This window comes from Salmo trutta, chromosome 2 (assembly GCF_901001165.1).
Source record: "Salmo trutta chromosome 2, fSalTru1.1, whole genome shotgun sequence".
NCBI lineage: Eukaryota > Metazoa > Chordata > Actinopteri > Salmoniformes > Salmonidae > Salmo > Salmo trutta.
Genome location: NC_042958.1, coordinates 2,587,645 through 2,608,684, shown reverse-complemented (window position 1 = coordinate 2,608,684; position 21,040 = coordinate 2,587,645). Strand labels below are relative to the sequence as shown.

Here is a 21,040-nt window from a genome sequence, read left to right as displayed (position 1 = left end):
TCTATGCATAATCGCTTTACCCCCACCTACATGTACAAATTACCTCGACTAACCTGTACCCCCGCACACTGACTCTGTACTGATACTATATTTAGTCTCATTTATGTTATTTTATTGTTACTTTTTATACCATTTTTTACTTTATTTAGTAAATATTTTCTTAAAAACTCTATTTCTTGAACGGCATTGTTGGTTAAGGGCTTGTAAGTATGCATTTCACCTGTTGTAGTCAGCGCATGTGACAAAAATATATATATATATATATTGATTACCCAATCTAGTGGCCCTTATCCTTATGTAGCCTACAGGAGGAGGCCCTGGAGGTCCCTAAGGGCCACATAGTCTTTGCAGTAGAATCAGCTTTATGAATCTATATATTACAGTACTTCTATGTGTGTTTGATGCTATGATCTTACATGCAAATGAAACCCTTTATTTAATGATCAGGGTAGAAAGCGTCAAATGAGACCTGGGTAGAAAGCGTCAAATGAGACCAGGGTAGAAAGCGTCAAATGAGACCTGGGTAGCTCAGTTGGTAGAGCATGGTGTTTGCAATGCCAGGGTTGTGGGTTCAATTCCCACGGGGGGCCAGTACAGAAAAAAAAATGTATGAAATGAAAATGTATGAAATGTAAGTCGCTTTGGATAAGAGCGTCTGCTGAATGACTAAAATGTAAAATGGGTAGAAACCTTCAGATAATCGTTGAATGGAATAAGACGTTTTCAAAGTGAGTTATAATAAGCAGAATAACTAATGCAGCAGTAGTTAAGTTAGGCCTACCACATGATCCAGTAATTAGTTCAAATCATAACATTTGGTTTATTTTGACTGGCCTATATTTTAAAGCATAACATGTCACATTACAATTTCAATATAACTTTAATTTTCTCCATGTATGGCTAAGTTAACAACTAAATTAGTTGTCCTGACAAGATGCAAAACATATAACTAGTAAGTTAGCATGTGTGTTTACCATTAGCCAATGTAACCTAACTAGCAAGCTAACTACCTAGCTATAATTACAGAGCTAGCAGCCAACAACCACTAGGGAACTTGCTAGCTGTGTAATAAACGATGGGGAATGATATTGGAACAATATACTGTGATATAATGGCCTGACAGTCCATGCTAGCTGGCTAGCTAAGCAAACTAGAGCTGCTTTCGGCTGTGCTAACTACAACAAAAAGTCGCCTCATTATTGACACGGACTGTCACCAACTATGGTCAAATTGACAGCAATAATCATCCCATTGAAAACGGATACAAAAAAAAAACGTGCCGTAAACGTTTAGCTATCTATATATATATATAAAAAAACGACAAAATGTTGCAGATGTAACCATGCATAGGTTAAATAAAGGCATATTTATTGTGCATTAGGTTAGATGATTAGCTAGCTAGCTGGACCGTTCCTGTGCAGTCGGCATCATGGCGGAACAGCGGACCTTTCACTTTGCATTCGCCTCTGCTTGCAAAACCAGCCCGGTGGAATTCACCAAGACAAAAACACATTCAGAGGTGACAGGTCGAACAACAACACAAAAAAACGAACCTAAAAAAAAAAAGGGCCTATGTGAACATGAATACATGGGTAATAAATAGACTATTCTTTACCTTTGTCCAGGGCCAGACCCCAGTTACACCTCCAACATTGGCAAACACTAAAGAGAACTGATGAATATAGGACCAGACCACATTACAATTCCAGGGGGGGAAACTAAAAATCATTATATTCGACACTGAAAATGGGATTTTATGCACACAGGTAAGTACACCTGCATATTGCAAGTTACGTTGTGGCCGTCGCAACAGGTCGTACGGGCTACATAGGCCGTGCTAGAAGCGGTGTGATATTTGTGAAGCCACCCGTTTCTCCGGTATGAATGGTTCAGTCTTGCTTCCAGAGGGGAACAGCCGAGCTGAGACCACCACAATCAATGCTGTCATCAAGTTCATTTAGTCGTGCATGTTAGGGAATTATTATCTTTATAGCAATGTCAGCTGAATCATTCTAATATTGAATTGTGTTGTGATTTATTAATGATAGGTCAAATTTTAAGTTAAACATTTTCAACTTTGAGTGACTAGTGATTTAGCAAGACTGCAATGTTTCTGGTTTTCATGAAACTTATATGCCTAATAGAAAAGAATACTTGGAAATTACTAATTTGGTCGTTTGGAATATGTCACAAGAACTTGATGCAATCTGTTGTTGTGCATAATGATAACTAAGGAATGGGATACGCTTCCTCCTTGGAAACTGAAGACTGGGAGGAGAAGATCAACTCTTCATTGGAGCCTGTGCTGGTCCGTTGACCATTTTATCAAGTAGAATACTATCTATCTATATATCTATCTATCTATATCTATATATATATATATATATATATATATATCTATATATACATATATACATACATACACACACACACACACACTAATTTGTGGATTCTGCTATTTCAGTAACACCCGCTGCTGACAGGTGTATAAAATCGAGCACACAGCCATGCAATCTCCATAGACAAACATTGGCAGTAGAATGGCTTTACTGAAGAGCTCAGTCATAGGATCCCACCTTTCCAACAAGTCAGCTCTTCAAATGTCTGCCCTGCTAGAGCTGCCCCCGGTCAACTGTAAGTGCCGTTATTGTGAAGTGGAAATGTCTAGGAGCAACAACGGCTTAGCCATTAAGTGGTAGGCCACACAATCTCCCAGAACAGGACTGCCGAGTGCTAAAGCGCATCGGTCCTTGGTTACAACACTCACTATCGAGTTCCAAACTGCCTCTGGAATCAACGTCAGCACAAGAACTGTTTGTCGGGAGCTTCATGAAATGGGTTTCCATGGACGAGCAGCCACACACAAGCCTAAGATCACCATGCGCAATGCCAAGCGCCAGCTGGAGTGGTGTGAAGCTCACCGCCATTGGACTCTAGAGCAGTGGAAATGCCTTCTCTGGAGTGTTGAATCACGCTTCACCATCTGGCAGTCCGACGGACGAATCTGGGTTTGGCGGATGCCAAGAGAACGCTACCTGCCCCAATTCATAGTGCCAACTGTAAAGTTTGGTGGAGGAGGAATAATGGTCTGGGGCTGTTTTTCATGGTTCAGGCCCCTTAGTTCCAGTGAAGGGAAATCTTAAAGCTACAGCATCCAATGACATTATAGACGATTCTGTGCTTCCAACTTTGTGGCAACAGTTTGAGGAAGGCCCTTTCCTGTTTCAGCATGACAATGCCCCCATGCACAAAGCGAGGTCCATACAGAAATGGTTTGTCGAGATCGGTGTGGAAGAACTTGACTGGCCTGCACGAAGCCCTGACCTCAACCACATCTTACATCTTTGGGATGAATTGAAACGCCGACTGCGAGCCAGGCCTAATCCCCCCAACATCAGAGCCTGACCTCACTAACGCTCTTGTGGCTGAATGGAAGCAAATCCCCTGCAGTAATGTTTCAACATCTAGTGGAAAGTCTTCCCAGAGAGTGGAGGATGCAATAGCAGCAAAGGGAGGGGTGGGGGGGACCAACTCCATATTAATGCCCATGATTTTGGAATGAGATGTTCAAGGAGCAGGTGTCCACATGCTTTTGGTCATGTAGCGTATTTAAAGAAACTTGTTTTTTCTACAGTATCAGTTAAAAGTTTGGACACACCTACTCATTCAAGGGTTTTTCTTTATTTTTACTATTTTCCACATGATAGAATAGCGTAGACATCAAAACTATGAAATAACACGTATGGAATCATGTAGTAACCAAAAAAGTGTTATAAAATATATTTTGATTTGTTTATTTGTGATTCTTCAAAATAGCCACCCAAATGTGTAATATCATAGTTTTGATGTCTTCACTATTATTCTACAATGTATAAAATAGTAAAAAAATAAAAATTAAAAACCTTGAATGAGTAGGTGTTCTAAAACGTTTGACCGGTAGTGTACGTTTCAAGGAAAATTGATCAATAAAGTATTTTATTCAAACAAACTATTTCAATAAAAAAGGCTGTACGTATCTCATACTGGACTGATGGGTGAAAAAAATGGATCAAAAACATCAGTGGACAATGATGTCATGATAATGAACTGAAATGGTTGGTCTGAATCCTGGGACTTTCTAGACATGACCAGCAGATGGTGCCAATATATAGTGTTTCACTCATTGGGTCTATAGAGCCTTCAGAGAAGTATTTACACCACTAAACATTGTTACTGCCTGAATTTTAAATGAATTAAATTGAGAGTTTGTGTCACTGGCTACACAATAGTCCATAATGTCAAAGTAGAATTATGTTTTTCAAAATTTTACAAATGAATTAAAAAAATTAAAAGCTGAACTGACTTGAGTCAATAAGTATTCAACCCTTTTGTTATGGCCTAAATAAGCTCAGCAGTGATTTTTTTTATTTCTCTGATTGAGACTTTCTATATTGATTGGGACTTCATGGATAAACAATCTAACTTTTGTGTTACTTGTTTATTTGCAATTGTAACGTATATCTGATAACTAGGGTGAGTTTTACCAGTGTACTAGATAAAGGTTACATTTTGATGCGTTTTTATTTAAATTTAAATTATTTAAATTTATTTAAATTTAACTCAGCAAAAATAAACGTCCTCTCACTGTCAACTGCGTTTATTTTCAGCAAACTTAACATGTGTAAATATTTGTATGAACATAACAAGATTCAACAGTGTCTTAACGACCGTTCCACAGGTGCATGTTCATTAATTGTTTATGGTTCATTGAACCAGCATGGGTGAAGATCTGTGAAGTTATAAGGATTTTTACAAATTATCTTTGAAAGACAGGGTCCTGAAAAAGGGAAATATCTTTTTTTGCTGAGTTGTGTGTATATATATCTCAACACACTAAAACAAAAATGCAAATAGCAGAATATATATATTTGTCTCACCATATATTTGCATTTTTGTTTAAGTGTGTTGATTTACCATTATTAAGATGGGAGAGGTAGAGGTTTCCTGATGTTTCATCTGTCACCATCTGTTGGTAGAGGTTCAGCCAGAATTCATTTAATCTGTCACCATCTGTTGGTAGAGGTTCAGCCAGAATTCATTTAATCTGTCACCATCTGTTGCTAGAGGTTCAGCCAGAATTCATTTAATCTGTCACCATCTGTTGGTAGAGGTTCAGCCAGAATTCATTTAATCTGTCACCATCTGTTGGTAGAGGTTCAGCCAGAATTCATTTAATCTGTCACCATCTGTTGGTAGAGGTTCAGCCATAATTCCTGTTGCTTCTACACCTAAACTGAAGGGTTTTGGGGAGTTTTGATAATAGTTTACCCATGGAAACACCCAAGGATGTGAATGAAAGAGGTTTGCCAAATACAGGAAGTGGGGAGGTCTCTGTGAATTTCATAGCAGACATAGTACAGCAGATTGGTCATTCCATTGGGGAGAACATTGCCTCCTGTTTGGAATCAAAGGCAATTGTTGGACATGTTGGGGACAATGTTATGTGGAATGCATGCAGCTCTAGGGGTATGGATGTGTCGGGCCTGAACCTGAAGTCTGATATCAGCCGGTGTACTTTAGGGGGGGATGGCTTTGACAGTGCATTAGTTGGAGAATATGGTCATGGTTTACATGCGTAAGAGGGGCGTATCTGTGATGGACCAAGCAGATGAGGTTATGGGTAGGCTTATGGGAAGGGCCCGCAATGTTGTTAAAGTGGGCTTATGTAGAAATCCCTCCGTTGATTTATCTAAATTAGGCCCAAGTCCCATCGTTGACATACTGAAACTAACATTTTAGTGACACTGCTTTCTCAAGCATGCCCCTCGCTGACTTTTATACCACATTACCTCTGACTGATGAACCATTCGACTATTGGCTCAGACTAAAACATGGAGGTTGCTGAACATTGTCTAAAAAGAGACAGGAAAAAAAAAGTGTTGAAGACCTCTCTCTCTCTCGTGAGCTCATGTTCATCAGACCTAACGCTGAACTGTCGCTTATCTATTAAGTGCAAGCCGTTACAGCAGTGGATCGCTGCAGATGTTCATGATTGGACGAATACAGGAGGCGGAAGAGGTATTCTCACCCCGGCCAATCGCAACAATGAAAGTTGGTGTTGTCATGCCACTCACCATGCCTGCTGTGAGGCTCCACGTGGAAATCACCTAATGCATTGTCTTCTCCAGCACAGACTACTTTAGGGCTCAGCTGAGCCGATGGAATGTATTCTTGCACGGCTGGAGCAGAGGCCATAACAGTCTAACCGTCAGTTCCATAAAGGGAAGAATAGGAGCTAAATGGGCCATCCCTGTTGGCTCAGTTGGTAGAGCATGGTGTTTGCAACGCCAAGGGTTGTGGGTTCGATTCCCACGGGGGGACCAGTACAAAAAAAAATATTATTATTTTTAAAAATGCATGAAATGAAAATGAAATGTATGTATTCACTACTGTAAGTCGCTCTGGATAAGAGCGTCTGCTAAAATGACTAAAATGTAAATCTAAAGTGTGTGGGGAGGCTGGACAGGATACTTACTTTCACTGCAGGGTCAATCACCTCTGCTTTTTTCTTTGTCATGTAGCTGGCCACGCACGTTCTCAGTGCCCCAAGGCCGAAGCTCTGAGCACAGCTGGTGGAGTCCCTACAGTAATCACTGCTCAGCTCCCGGGAAACTACTAGGCCTGCATGTAGAAGGGGAGAGTGTTGGGCCTTTTTTGTAGAGTCCCCATCGGTGAGAGCTGTTGATTTGGAGTCTGTATATAAAAGCGTTTGTAACGAAATGGAGACTGAGAAGAGTATCATGGTGCAGAACACACAGAGACTTTCCCCGTATGATGATTTATTCTATGCCAAGGTGTTAATTGGAGAAGTGGAAATGAGAGCTATGATTGACAATGGGTCCATGGATCCTTGAGCTCTAGGGTCTTACCTGAACTGTTGCATGCAGGAGTGTTGAAAAATCCATCATTGAGTCCTACAGGAGGTAGTCTTGGTTGGTTGTGGTGGGTTGAAGACGAGGCCTTTGGGAGTATGTGAGCTGGAGATGGAGGTGTACGGCTGTAGAGTTGCCGTGACTACACTGGTGGTCGAGGGTCAGAGTGATGGAACTCATCTTGGGCAGCAATCTCCTAAAGCACTTGATTCGACACCTGAAGACTAATGGAGATCTCTGGAAGAGGCTTTATACTCCTGTGTGTGACGGGGGTGAGGAGAGCAAGCTAAAATCAACATGATGGCTAATGTAAAGAGATGGAGAGACAGTGAAATACCTGATAAAGTTGGAACTGTGAGACTGAAAGGGGCTGTGACTCTAGAGCCTATGCAGGAGCACTTAGTCTGGGGCAGACTACAAAACACTCAGAATCTATCAGCTGGCAGTGCTGTTCTCATTGAGCCCAGCAGTTCAAGGTCAACACCAAGGTCAATCCTGGCAGGGAGGACAGTAGCTCTATTGTGAGGGGATGGGTGGCTCCCTGTTAGAGAGTGATAAAACCCTTCTCAGAAGACGGTGACATTGAGACGAAACGTCACTCTAGCCGATGTCTTTCCTTGCATGGCTCTAGAGGACTTTGACTGTTTGTGTGTGAATGATGATTCATCAGCAGCCAGTGCAAAGAACGGCTGATATACTCACTGACTGCCAAGATGACTCGACACTGACTGATGACGGTTCAAGCCAACTTCACGATACTGACGGACCTGACATTTCAAGCAGTCCTGAGGTCCTGAGGTCTTACGTGACTTAGGTTTGACTGATATTGACGTCGACTCCTGTCAAGTGTCTCCTGCTGGTAAGAAGAAACTCATCCAGCTCGTAGCTGAATACCAGTCCATTTTTTTCCCCCAGGCATAAGTTGGATTGTGGAAAAGCTACCGGATGTCTTCATCGCATTCAACTGAGTGATGAGAAACCCTTTCGGATGCCCTACCGACTCCTTTCACCAAATCATTATGAGAAGCTCAAGCAAGCGTTGAATGAGATGGAAGAACGTGAAATCATAAAGGAAGTCTAGTAGTGAGTTCGCCTCACCCCTTGTCCTTAACTAGAAGAAGTCTGGAGACCTGAGACTCTGTACCGATTTTCATTTGCTCAATGCTCGCACCATCAAAGACGCCCACCCACTCTCTCACCAGGCTGACGCGCTGGCTGCTTTAGGTGGAAATGCCTTTTTCCTCGACAATGGACCTTACCTCTGGCTACTACAATGTGGAAGTGCATGAGGATGACCGGAGATTCTCAGCTTTTACGTCGCCATTTGGATTGTACGAATACAACCGTATGCCACAGGGGTTATGTAATAGTCCTGCAACCTTTATGAGGATGATGCTAAACATCTTTGGGGATCAGAACTTTCTTAGCCTGCTGTGTTACCTTGACGACGTCTTGGTCTATGCGCCCACTGAAGATCTGGCTATACAGCATCTGGAAATGTTTGAGCGAGTGTCTCCAGGCTCACAACCTGAAGTTGGGGCCAAAAAAGTGTCACTTTATGCAGAGGTCTGTGAAGTTTCTGGGGCATGTCATTAGTGCAGATGGTGTAGCTACAGACCCTGAGAAGGTGAGGGCCATTACAGGAGTAACAAAAGCTGATCTGATGGAAGATGGCATTGACATTCCATCTCAGAAGAAGTTGAGATCAGTCCTTATTACCAAAAGTTCATTGAAGGTTGACCATCGTAAAGCCTCTCTTTGGATTGACAACTGGACACAAGGCTCCACGCTGGAAAAAGAAGCGACGCTCGCCGGGTCAGGAAGATGACGGCTGCCGACTGGACAGCAGAATGCAGACAGGCCTTATTCCAGCTAAAGCAAGCCTTACTGGACCAGGTTTTGTTGGCCCACCCCAATTTCGACAAACCCTTTCTACTCTCGGTGGACGCATCCATCAACGACTTAGGTGCTGTGCTGTCCCAGGTACAGGGAGCTACAGCGAGACCTATAGCCTTCGCGAGCAAGTCCCTCAGTTCTACGCAGTCGAGGTATACTGCGCACAGGCTCAAGTTCTTTGCGATGAAATGGGCTGTGACAAGTTCCACCACTGGTTACGGGGGCAGTAGTTCACGGTATGGACAGATAATAATCCCTTGACATACATCCTGACCAAAGCAAATCTCGATGCTTGTGAACAGAGATAGGTCGCCAAGCTGTCACCGTACGAGTTTGACCTCAAGTACTTCCCTGGGCCAAATGTTTTTGTTGCAGATGTTTTGAGCAGAGAGCCCTTCGTACAACCCAGTGCACTCCATCGCCTGACAAGGGTCCCGTACGAGACCTTACTAGCTGAAGCTAACGCTGTGCTCACAGACAGAGTGCAAGACATGTTTCGCTGGTCCAACCACCCCTTTGACAAAGCCTCTGACTCCAACGAGGTGGTCATTAGCTGCCAGTCTACTGTTAACCCCCTCCCGATCTGGTGCTTTATCAAGACATGGAAGTTTGCAGCTGTTCTTCATTCACACAGGTGCTGGGTGGGTGTGGTGGGCTCACATGCACTGTTGTTGCCACAGCTTCCGCAGGCTGTTATGCCATCAGATGTCGATGTTCTGCCACACGATCTACTGATGAGCAGAGTAAACTTCTTTGTCGAGAGGGGGAGAAGACCATCCCGGAGAGAGCGTGCCCACGAGAGTGTTGAGTTTTTGTGTCTTCTCAGAAGTTGGGACAAGTTGACCATGAAGAAGAAGGTATCGTGTTTCGAAGAATGTGGTTACCAAAAGAGAAAAACGTGTCTGTATGTCATTCCAGCCTCCATGAAAGCAATGGTGTTGAAGGGTGTCCATGATGAAGCTGGCCATCGGGGCCATCAGAGAACAGTCTACCTGACAAGACAGAGGTTCTTCTGGCATGGCCTGGAGAGGGAGGTAAAAGCATATGTGAAGTGCTGCAGGAGATGCGTCGTGAGCGAAACTCCTGATCCGGGAAGCAAGAGCTCCTCTTGAGAGCATAATAAACAACCGAGCCTCTTGAACTAGTGTGCATAGACTTTAGGTCTGCAGAAGATTCTACAAACAAGTCCCTGGATGTGCTCGTTGTTACTGACCACTTTACCAAATTGGCTCATTCCTTGTTGTGTCCGAACCAGTCTGCTAACTCTGTAGCTCATCACACCACGCCATACCATCCAATGGAGAACGGGTCCTGCGAAAGAATGAATAGGACTTTGGGAAACATGATCCGGGCCCTGCCGACGAGAGCAAAGCACAGATGGCATCAGGCGCTGAAGTCTCTCACGTTTTACGTACAATTCACGAGACCACAGGCGTTTACCCCTTTCCTGCTAATGTTTGGGAGGGCGCCAAGACTGCCTGTTGACATAGTCTTTGGCTCTGTCATAGAGAACCCAGAAGTTGTTGACTATGACCAGTTTGTTCAGTCTTTGAGGAGAGATCTGAAAGAAGCCATGAATACAGCACAGGCATCTGCAGCGAAGCAGTTGAAGGGGCATGCTGACCTTTATGACAGAAGAGTCAGAGGAGCACCAGTGGAGATTGGGGACCGAGTGTTGCTGGCTAACAAGGGGGAGCGAGGAAAGCGGAAGCTCGCTGACCATTGGGAGGATACGGTCTACCTTGTCACTGGATTGAATGCTGACAGTCACACTTTTACGATTCATAACAGCTCCACTGGACAGAAGACAGTACATCGCAACCTGATAATGCCAGTCAACTTTCTTCCTCTTCCCCATGCTGCTGTTGATGATGGAACAGACGTCTGGATTAACAGAGTCTGAGGGCATGAATGACGGCCTTGTGGTCTCAGCTGCCACAGACACTGCAGTGGATGATGATGCAGAGTACAGAACAAGAGTGTGGGTGTCGGAGTTGCCTTCTGAAGGAACAGGTGACACAAGCCTGGAGAGTGATGTGCGATCCTTGGATGCTCAGGATATTCCACCTTTGGAATCTGTAGAAGATGTACTGCAGCTGGAAGGTCTGCCTGGATCAGAGAGTCTTCAAGAATCTGACCGAGACCGTAACAGTGTAGTGAGTGAGCTAATTGACCAGTCTGCTTACAATATCCGTACTGACCTACCAAACTCGGACCATTCCTCACCTGATCAGTTACACACCGACTGTGTTGACAGACCCACTATTGCAACAGTACACAACACTGTCACTCCTTATGCAGTTGAATGTATTTTTGGGGTCGTATTAGGTCAAAGGGCAGGACGACTATTTAAACCAGTGTCAAGACTGATTGAGTTTATGACTCAGCAGAAAATGAGCCCTTAAAAGGTTAATATGTGAATAGAGAGAGTCAATGGTGTTGACATGTTTTATTTGTTTTGTTTTTACATCATTGTGACCATGATTAGAGGTTGCAGGATGGTAATGTGACGGATATGATAAAGTCTCTTATGGTGGTTTATTTTATTACTTGGATGGTTTTTAAAGTCACTGAGTGCACTTAACATGTAACAGGCATGTTTACCTATGAAGGCAAAGGGGGATCGATCAACCACTTTTCACTCCAATTCTCGTGGAGAATAATCTAATGACTGGAATATTTAGTGACTGTTTTAAAACAAGGGTCTGCATTCTTGGCATACACAGATTAACCTTTCAGTTTTCTCTATTTGTTAGTCTAAAAAATATAGAGTTTTTTTCTCTGGATTATTCTGTACATATGTTAAAGCATATTAATTTTTGTTACAAGCCTTGTTTCGTTAAAGCCTGTGTAAAGTTAATTTGTTTCAATGTACCGGTAGGCACCTGCGGCTTATAGACATGTGCGGCTTATTTATGTTCAAAATAAAATAAAAAATTAAATTCAGTGGGTGCGGTTTATATTCAGGTGCGCTCAATAATCCGGAAATTACGGTACACAGATTAACCTTTAAATTCTCTATTTGCTAGTCTAAAAAATATATAGTTTTTTTCTCTGGATCTGTACATATGTTGAGTGTCTCTGTAGATGGTAATTGTGCACAGTGCAGTTTTGTGTTTGTATTATTTTATGTTTGCAAGTGGAATTCAGTAGGGGGGGAGTGTAACAGGGTTATACAAGCCACGCAAACCAGCCAATAAGGTGCCCTGTTGAGTAGGTGAAGGCAAGACCAAACTAAAACACGGCTTCCTATTGGCTGGTTTGCGTGGCTTGTTTATGAAGGAGGGTGTTTCAGTTAGAATTGTCCCAGTGAACAAGCACCAAACCAGTGTGTGTGAGAGTGCAGAGTTGGATGGTGAGCTGTGTGACTTGGTGCTGTTTTTATCCGAATAAATCTCCATGACTGGTGGTACAAGTTGGAGTTCGCGTTGATGATTGATTGTACACAACGCAAGAAGAGTACTGTTACACACAGGCAAAATCCTAGAGGTAAACCTGGTACAGTCTGCTTTCCACCAGACACTGGGAGATGAATTCACCTTTCAGCAGGACAATAACCTACACACAAGGACACATCTACACGAGTTGCTTACCATGATGACGTTGAATGTTCCTGAGTGGCTGAGTTACAGTTCTGACTTAAAAATCGGCTTTACAATCTATTGTTAAAACTTGACAAATGCTCTCTAGCAATGATCAACAAACAACTTGAGAGCTTGAAGAATTTTTTAAAAGAATAATTAGCAAATATTGTACAATCCAGGTGTGCAAAGCTCTTAAGAGACTTACCCAGAAAGACTCACAGCTGTAATCACTGCCAAAGGTGATTCTAACATGTATTTGGGGGGGTTGAATACTTTAAGTCAAGGTATTATTTGTATTTATTTACAATTTTTTAATTGTTCTTCCTCTTTGACAGAGTATTTTGTTTGTTGCCAAAAAATTACAATTAAACCCATTTTAATTCCACTATGTGGAAAAACTAAAAGGGGTGTGAATACTTGAAGGCTCTGTATTAAACTGTAAAGGTCTATGATAGTAGCTCACAAATATGTCCAGCATGGTTACCACAGCATTCTGTGCCATAATAACAAAAGTTTGTCTCATCTTATTCCCTAATGGAATCAAATCAGATCAGCAAAGTGTGTGAGACAAGAATGAATAAAAAAATAAAAAAGTAAACTTCAGCTTTTTATTATTGATTATTAAAATGAGCAGGCTCCTCTGACATGGAGCTTGAACATCTCAAAATATATTACAAATATAATAATATTACCATCCCCATGGTGTTGACCAATCACAACAGTCTGCAGGCCAAGAATCCAAACCACATTAAAAAGGAAATAAAAAATAAAAAAAGATAACTAAATAAAAATCAGGAAAATAAAAGTAGAAAACCAAAAAAAAGAGAGACATATCCACTTCCTGTTGACAGATCCACTTCCTGGTTTTAACATGCCTGCTGGGTCTGTGAACGAAGGCTTTTTGTCCCTGCACAAATGTCATGTGACAGACGGTGGCTTACTTTCCCAAATGGAACCCTATTCCCTATGTAGTGCACTACTTTTGATCAGGGCCCATACTCTGGTCTAAAGTGGTGCACTATGAAAGCAATGAAAGGTTTTTGGTCAAACACCAGGATAGCAGATAACCCTTTTACAGTGGCATACAAAAAATCATTGGTTAAATAGATAAAAGACTCCTTTATAATAGTCATAAATACGGTTCCTAGACACCAGTGTGCCACGGTCATATCTATAACAAACACATTCACTGAGTCAAGAGGTTTCATATTGTGACAAAAGGAAAAGAAAACCAGATACAATACAAAAAAAACAACCCAATGAAGGGAATAATTATTTCTGAATGGATGTCGACAGGACATAACTATAGGAATGAAGTGAGAGCTGCTGCATGCAACACACTGGCTGGGAGCGTCCCAAAATGGGTCCCTATTATTCTCTTTATAGTGCACTGCTTTTGACCACCGTACATAGGGCCTCTGGTCAAAAGCAGTGCACTATATAGGGAATAGGATGCAACCCTACAAGCCTCTTAGTCACAGTTGAGAGCTGATGATTCAATCCCATAGTAAGGTGTAGATACAGAAATAACAAGTTTAACATTTAGTTCATTTCGTGCCATTAATATCAAGCAAAACTTCTGAAGTCGAGAACAAAATGGAAAGCAAAACAAACCCCAAAAGTATTGAGTGCAATATATCTATATATAGCAAGGAAATAATTTTGAAATACGTGAACAAATGAATAAAAAAATGGTTGTTTTCAGTGAAACACTTTCAATGATAACTTGATTGTGTTCAAACGCCTCCCTCGTTGCCTGCTGCCCCCTACTAACCCTCCATCAACACTTCCAGCCGGTCTCCCATCCAGGGACTAACCGGGACCGACCCTGCTTAGCGTCACAGGAAAACATGCAGGGTGCTATGTTGCTGGAATGAAGGTGCCAAAACTTGCACAAAAAAATGTTTAAATACAGGCAAAGGAGGAGGCGTTTAATCACAATAGTTATAATTGAAAATTGTTTCACAAAGAAAATTATAATTCTGAATTAATTTGTTCACACATTTCAAAGATTTCCTTGCAATATATATATATATATTTTTTTTCTCTCAATACTTTTGGGTTTGCTCTTTTTTGCAAAACTAAGAGACATTTGTTTTAGACTTCATTAGTTTCGCTTGATATTTAAAAAATGGCACAAAGTCCATAACAACTCAGCAAGCATCCCAACCTCGTCAGAGCAACAGTAGTTGTGTTGTTGTTAAACTAAGTATCTGTACACATCCTACTGAACAGAAACATCGCAGAGAAACTCAAAGTAATAAAAACACTCCTATTAAAATCGCTCTAATTAGTTTAAAAAAAATATATAAACGCACTCATTTCTAACTTCCGTAATAACCGTCATTTCTAAAATAAAAAATGTAAGACTTATATAGAATAGTTTCATACGCTGTAATTTCACAACATCTTTTTTTGGGGGGTGAAAATATAGTTAAATGCAAAAATATCTGGACAGGATATTTTTTTCCCCTAAGGTGAGCTAGTATTGAAAAAAAAAAGTACCTGAGCCAATCTCTGACCAGGGAATCAGTCGAGCGTATTAACAACAGTTAGCCTAGTCATCATTAACAGTTCGGAAACTATTTCTTTCATTGTTACTACCACTCTGGAGGTTAAAATAAAGAGGTTCATTAAATACACAACTGCCCCTTTAAATAAAAATAAAGTGTCAGCTAGCTGAAAAACAGTACAAAAAAACAACAAGACAAACATCGTAAAAATCAGATAATGTTTTTAGGAGATTAAAGCATTCATCTCATCAATAACAAACCAAACAAACGTATCATACAAATGGATCACAACAGATAAGACACCGCTGGGCTTTACACGGAGGTGATGTTTTCACACACACCGCTGGGCTTTACACGGAGGTGATGTTTTCACACACCCCTCTGGGCTTTACACGGAGGTGATGTTTTCACACACCCCTCTGGGCTTTACACGGAGGTGATGTTTTCACACACCCCTCTGGGCTTTACACGGAGGTGATGTTTTCACACCCCTCTGGGCTTTACACGGAGGTGATGTTTTCACACCCCTCTGGGCTTTACACGGAGGTGATGTTCTCACACACACCGCTGGGCTTTGCCGAATGGACTAGCAAACACCATTATATGAGTTCAGCCCATATTATTCTAGAGAGGTACGTAACAGTCTCGGGGAATTAAAGAGTTCTAACCGTCGTTCTTGTCTCAACCTGGTCACTACCAACATTCTAGCCAACACATAGGCCAGACAAATTCACAACTTCTGAAATCAAGTCTGTCCTTGGAAGATGGAAGGCGGAGAGGAAGTACTGCTCTTGATTAAAAGTAAAGCAGTTTAAAACCCTATTATTATCCCCTGAAAACAGGAAGTGGTGATGTTTTTGGTTTTACAGTAGAAGTTAACTGCATGTCTGGAATAACTAACATTGAGTTAGTTGTACCTCTAGATTTTTTCACAGTGCATTTAATTTCAGTAAAAACTAAAATATTTTAGTGTTTTGGGGTTAAGACGCTCAGATCCACTTTCTGGTATAAGATGCTCAGATCCACTTCCTGGTAGAAGATGCTCAGATCCACTTCCTGGTAGAAGATGCTCAGATCCACTTCCTGGTATAAGGTGCTCAGATCCTCTTCCTGGTATCAGGTGCTCAGATCCTCTTCCTGGCATCAGATGCTCAGATCCACTTCCTGGTATCAGATGCTCAGATCCACTTCCTGGTATCAGGTGCTCAGATCCTCTTCCTGGTATAAGATGCTCAGATCCACTTCCTGGTATAACCTATTGAAGTCTCTTTGTATGCCCAAGTATGCATCCACCATTGTTGTTGTTGTTGTTATTATTATTATTATTATTACTACTACACAACACATGATGACAACCTTTTAAACGTACTCAAACAAAACACAAAAGGAAACAAGAATCATCTTAAAACAATAATAATATAATAATCTCACTACCAAACCATTTTTTTTGCTGGCTGCGTAACGACCTTTTTTTCCCCAAAACAATCCATTGTTGGGACACACATTTACGTTCCTTTATTTTGTCATTTTGTATATTACAACCGGCTAAAACATGCACCCAACTGCCCTCTGGGAAATGCAGTTCATAAAAGAGTCTCCAGCGCATCACGGTATCCATTGTTCCAGTCAAAAAGGTCAGAGTTCAGTGACTATGATTCAAAAGTGCTTTATGTGGGACAGTAGGACTATTAGAAAGTTAATTAGCATGTATCATCTGGGAAAGAAAAACACAAGCATGTACGTGAGTGTATACACACACACACTCTCTCACACACACACACACACACAATTTCACTATTTAATACACTGACGTGATTATATGAATGTTAACGTCCATAAAATATTGATTCTTCCTAATCTAATGTGTAGTCAAGTGTTGGATTTCTGTACATGTCCCATTAACTAGAGCGGATAACCATTCTAGTAGGTAAACATAACATCTGTGTGAGGGTGGAATGGTTTAACCCTTGACGTATTAACATTGTTGTTATCTAATACCTGGCTACAGAGGACGTAACTACTCACCGTGATACCACCATTTTGTTTTCTTTGGGTTTTTGTTACACGTTTTCACGTAAAAGGAGTTATCGGGGGGCCGTCTCTGCGGAGAGATACAACCGGCATCGTCAGAGAAGCGCTGGTATAAACATGGGCGTGTAAAGGCAACATCATTCAGAGTAAGGTGAAGTCTAGACAGTCATTTAGATCGAGGTTCAATAGTGCAGAGAGCTTTATTCTGATTCCCCCTCTACCTCACGTGTCAAACTCATCCCAGAGGGCCGTGTGTCTGCAGGTTCTCTCTCATCCCTTGTACATGATTGATGAACTAAAAGGTCATTGAGTAGTTAGGACCTCCCCTCACCTGGTTCTAAAGGTCATTGAGTAGTTAGGACCTCCCCCTCACCTGGTTCTAAAGGTCATTGAGTAGTTAGGACCTCCCCTCACCTGGTTCTTAAGGTCATTGAGTAGTTAGGACCTCCCCTTCACCTGGTTCTAAAGGTCATTGAGTAGTTAGGACCTCCCCCTCACCTGGTTCTTAAGGTCATTGAGTAGTTAGGACCTCCCCCTCACCTGGTTCTAAAGGTCATTGAGTAGTTAGGACCTCCCCTCACCTGGTTCTTAAGGTCATTGAGTAGTTAGGACCTCCCCTCACCTGGTTCTTAAGGTCATTGAGTAGTTAGGACCTCCCCTCACCTGGTTCTTAAGGTCTTAATAAACCACAGATTGAAAGGAGGAATCTAAAACCAGCAGACACTGGGTCCTCCATGGTGTGACAGTGACAGCCCTTCTGTATTAGAGTGTCAATGTTTAAAATGATGTCTACTGAACAAAAATATATAAAAACGCAACATGGAACAATTACAAAGATTTAACTGAGTTACAATTCATATAAGGAAATCAGTCAATTGAAATACATTCATTAGGTCCTCATCTACGGATTTCACATGACTGGGAACACAGATATGCATCTGTTGGTCTGTCACAGATACCGTCAAAAAAGGAAAGTAGGGGCGTGGATCAGAAAACCAGTCAGTATCTGGTGTGACCACCATTTGCCTCATGCAGCGAGACACATCTCTTTCACATAGAGGTGATCAGGCTGTTGATTGTGGCCTGTGGAATGTTGTCTCACTCCTCTCCAATGGCTGTGTGAAGTTGCTGGATATTGGCGGGAACTGGAACACGCTGTCATACACGACGATCCAGAGCATCCCAAACATGCTCAATGGGTGACATGTCTGGTGAGTATGCAGGCCATGGAAGAACTGGGAGATTTTCAGCTTCCAGGAATTGTGTACAGATCCTTGCGACATGGGGCCGTGCATTATCATGTTGGAACATGACATGATGGCGGCGGATGGATGAATGGCACGACAATGGGGCCTCAGGATCTCATCACAGTATCTCTCTGCATTCAAATTTCCATCGATAAAATGCAATTGTGTTCGTTGTCCGTAGCTTATGCCTGCCCATACCATAACCCCACCGCCATCATGGGGCTCTCTGTTAATATGTTTACGTCAGGTTTGCGGTTGTGAGGCCGGTTGGACGTACTGCCAAAATCTCTAAAACGATGTTGGAGGCGGCTTATGGTAGAGAAATTAACATAAAATTCTCTAGCAACAGCTCTGGTGGACAGTCCTGCAGTAAGCATGCCAATTGCACACTCCCTGAAAACTTGAAGCATCTGTAGCATTGTATTGTAACAAAAACTGCACATTTTAGAGTGGCCTTTTATTGTCCCGAGCACAAGGTGCACCTGTGTAATGATCATGCTCACTAACAGCGATGTAAACTAATTTGTGAAAAAACATTTGAAAGAAATAAGCTTTTTGTTCGGATGGAACATTTCTCAGATATTTTATTTCAGCTCATGAAACACGGGACCAACACTTTACATGTTGTGTTTATATTTTTGTTCAGTGTAGTATGAACCCTGTAACAGTAACATTATGCCAGGCTTTTATCATTTTATATACGATTCGGCGTTCCCCAAAGGGTCTGTTGTCGCCCCCTTACCTTTTCTTTGCAGCTGGACAGCATGCTGATAATGCTGAGACAGACTGATTGCACTGAGAGGGCTGGCGACCAGTCTTCAGTTAGTATGGATAGACAGATGTGACCGTTGCTATAAACGTGAGGGTGGATAGGTATATTCTCTCCCATGAACATTACCTGAAATGGAAAACCAACAACGTGATCAGACACATTTCTCAATAATTACTTAATCTAATAAATTTTCCTCGTTTGAGTTCCATCTACTATATACAGGGCATTTGGGAAAGTATTCAGACCCCTTGACTTTTTCCACATTTTGTTACGTTAAAACCGTATTCTAAAATGGATTAAATAAATAAAAATCCTCATCAACCTACACACACAATACCCCATAATGCAAATCTTTTCCATTGAACAGAGCAAAGTACAGAGAGATCCTTGATGAAAACCTGCTCCAGAGCACTCAGGACCTCAGACTGGGGTGAAGGTTCACCTTCCAATAGGACAACGACCCTAAGCACACAGCCAAGACAACGCAGGAGTGGCCCAGCCAGACATGAACCCGATCGAACAGACCTGAAAATAGCTGTGCAGCGACGCTTCCCATCCAACCTGACAGAGCTTGAGAGGATCTGCAGAGAAGAATGGGAGAAACTCCCCAAATACAGTTGTGCCAAGTTTGCAGCGTCATACCCAAGAAGACTCAAGGCTGTAATTGCTGCCAAAGGTGCTTCAACAAAGTACTGAGTAAAGGGTCTGAAAATTATGTAAATGTGATATTTTAGTTTTTTAAATATTTTAATACATTTGCAAAAATGTCTAAAAACCTGTTTTTGCTTTGTCATTATGGGGTATTGTATGTAGATCGATGAGGGGAAAATAACAATGTCATCCATTTTAGAATAAGGCTGTAAACGTAACAAAATGTGGAAAAAGTCAAGGGGTCTGAATACTTTCTGAATGCTCTGTATCTGGCTTACGGCCTGTTAAAGGGCATCTCCGTCACTTTTCAACCTCATATTCATTATCTCCAGCCAACATGCCAGTGTCAAAAAATGTGAAAACAGTGCGTTTCTTGATCTGTGGTTAAAAAGATTAGATCAAAAAAAAAAAAATTCTGTGACAGAGTAGGATTAAAAGAAAAGTAAAAAATAAATAAATAAATAAAAACAGCAATTTTCCAAACCTTGAACGACTTTCTAGCCAGAGGGATTTTCTTGTTCCCCACGTCACGTTTTTTATTTTGATGATGTCATTGGGTAGAACTTTATATAAAATGTAGAAATGTGCAACTGTCACATTAGACACTTTTCAACCTCATATTCATTATCTCCAGCCAACATGCCAGTGTCTAAAAATGTGAAAACAGTTTCTTGTTCTGTGGTTAAAAAGATTAGGTCATAAATTTTTTTTCTCTGTGACAGAGTAGGATTAAAAAACTTTATATAAAATGTAGAAATGTGCAACTGTCACATATGTAGACACTGGTATTGTTCTAGAGATGATGGAAAATTAGGTTGGAAAGTGATGTAATTGCCCTTTAAATTTGGACTCCGAATAGGTTAAAATACAATTTTCCTGCGTTTTACATGTGAGGTGGCAGATTAGGAGAGGGGTGCCAGGAAGGGGGGGAGAAAGGGGAGAGGAGGAAGAGGGGAGAAAGGGAGCAGGAGGAAGAGGGGAAGGCATAATAGAGGGGAGGAGGAGGAGGAAGAGAGGGAGGGAGGGAGGGAGGGAGGGAGGGAGGGAGGGAGGGAGGGAGGGAGGGAGGAAGAAGGAGAGGGGAGGAGGAGGAGGAAGAGAGGGGAGGAGGAGGAGGAAGAGAGGGGAGGAGGAGGAGGAAGAGAGGGGAGGAGGAGGAGGAAGAGAGGGGAGGAGGAGGAAGAAGAGAGGGGAAGAGGAGGAAGAGGGGAGGAGGAGGAAGAAGAGAGGGGAGGGGGAGGAATAAGAGAGGAGGAGGAGCAGGAAGAAGAGAGTAGGCAGGTGATGGCTGTAGGGATGGGGAAAGAAGAGGGGAGGAAGATAAGGGAGAGGGAAGAGAGAGGAGAGGGTAAAAGGTGAAAGGGGAGGAGAGAGTGGAGAAGAGGGAGGAGAGAGAGAGCTGCACACTTAAACTCAGCAGCCACCAGAGAGAGAG

The 21,040-nt window shown here is 42.0% G+C and overlaps 2 protein-coding genes across 3 annotated transcripts in view; both read right to left on the bottom strand.

Moving 5' to 3' along the window:
* stau2 (staufen double-stranded RNA binding protein 2) overlaps window positions 1–1,707 on the bottom strand; it is a gene marked incomplete in the record, with an annotated part of 300,994 nt that extends 299,287 nt beyond the window's left edge. Inside the window, 1 exon segment of the mRNA XM_029691563.1 lies at window positions 1,616–1,707.
* Window positions 1,708–12,985: 11,278 nt separating this feature from the next.
* The window catches only part of ube2wb (ubiquitin conjugating enzyme E2 Wb), a 31,609-nt gene continuing 23,554 nt past the window's right edge, over window positions 12,986–21,040 (bottom strand). Inside the window, exons 4-7 of one of the 2 annotated variants that reach the window (XR_003866780.1) lie at window positions 18,925–19,080; window positions 16,930–17,005; window positions 15,470–16,618; window positions 12,986–15,431 (exon numbers count right to left, since the gene is read on the bottom strand). Coding sequence is in view for 1 of the 2 variants with exons in the window: in XM_029691516.1 (XP_029547376.1) it covers window positions 16,605–16,618; window positions 16,930–17,005; window positions 18,925–19,080 (246 nt within the window). In the remaining variant the exon portion in view is untranslated. Of the gene's footprint in view, window positions 16,619–16,929; window positions 17,006–18,924; window positions 19,081–21,040 lie in introns of both variants that reach the window. The other variant, XM_029691516.1, reaches the window with a different exon arrangement.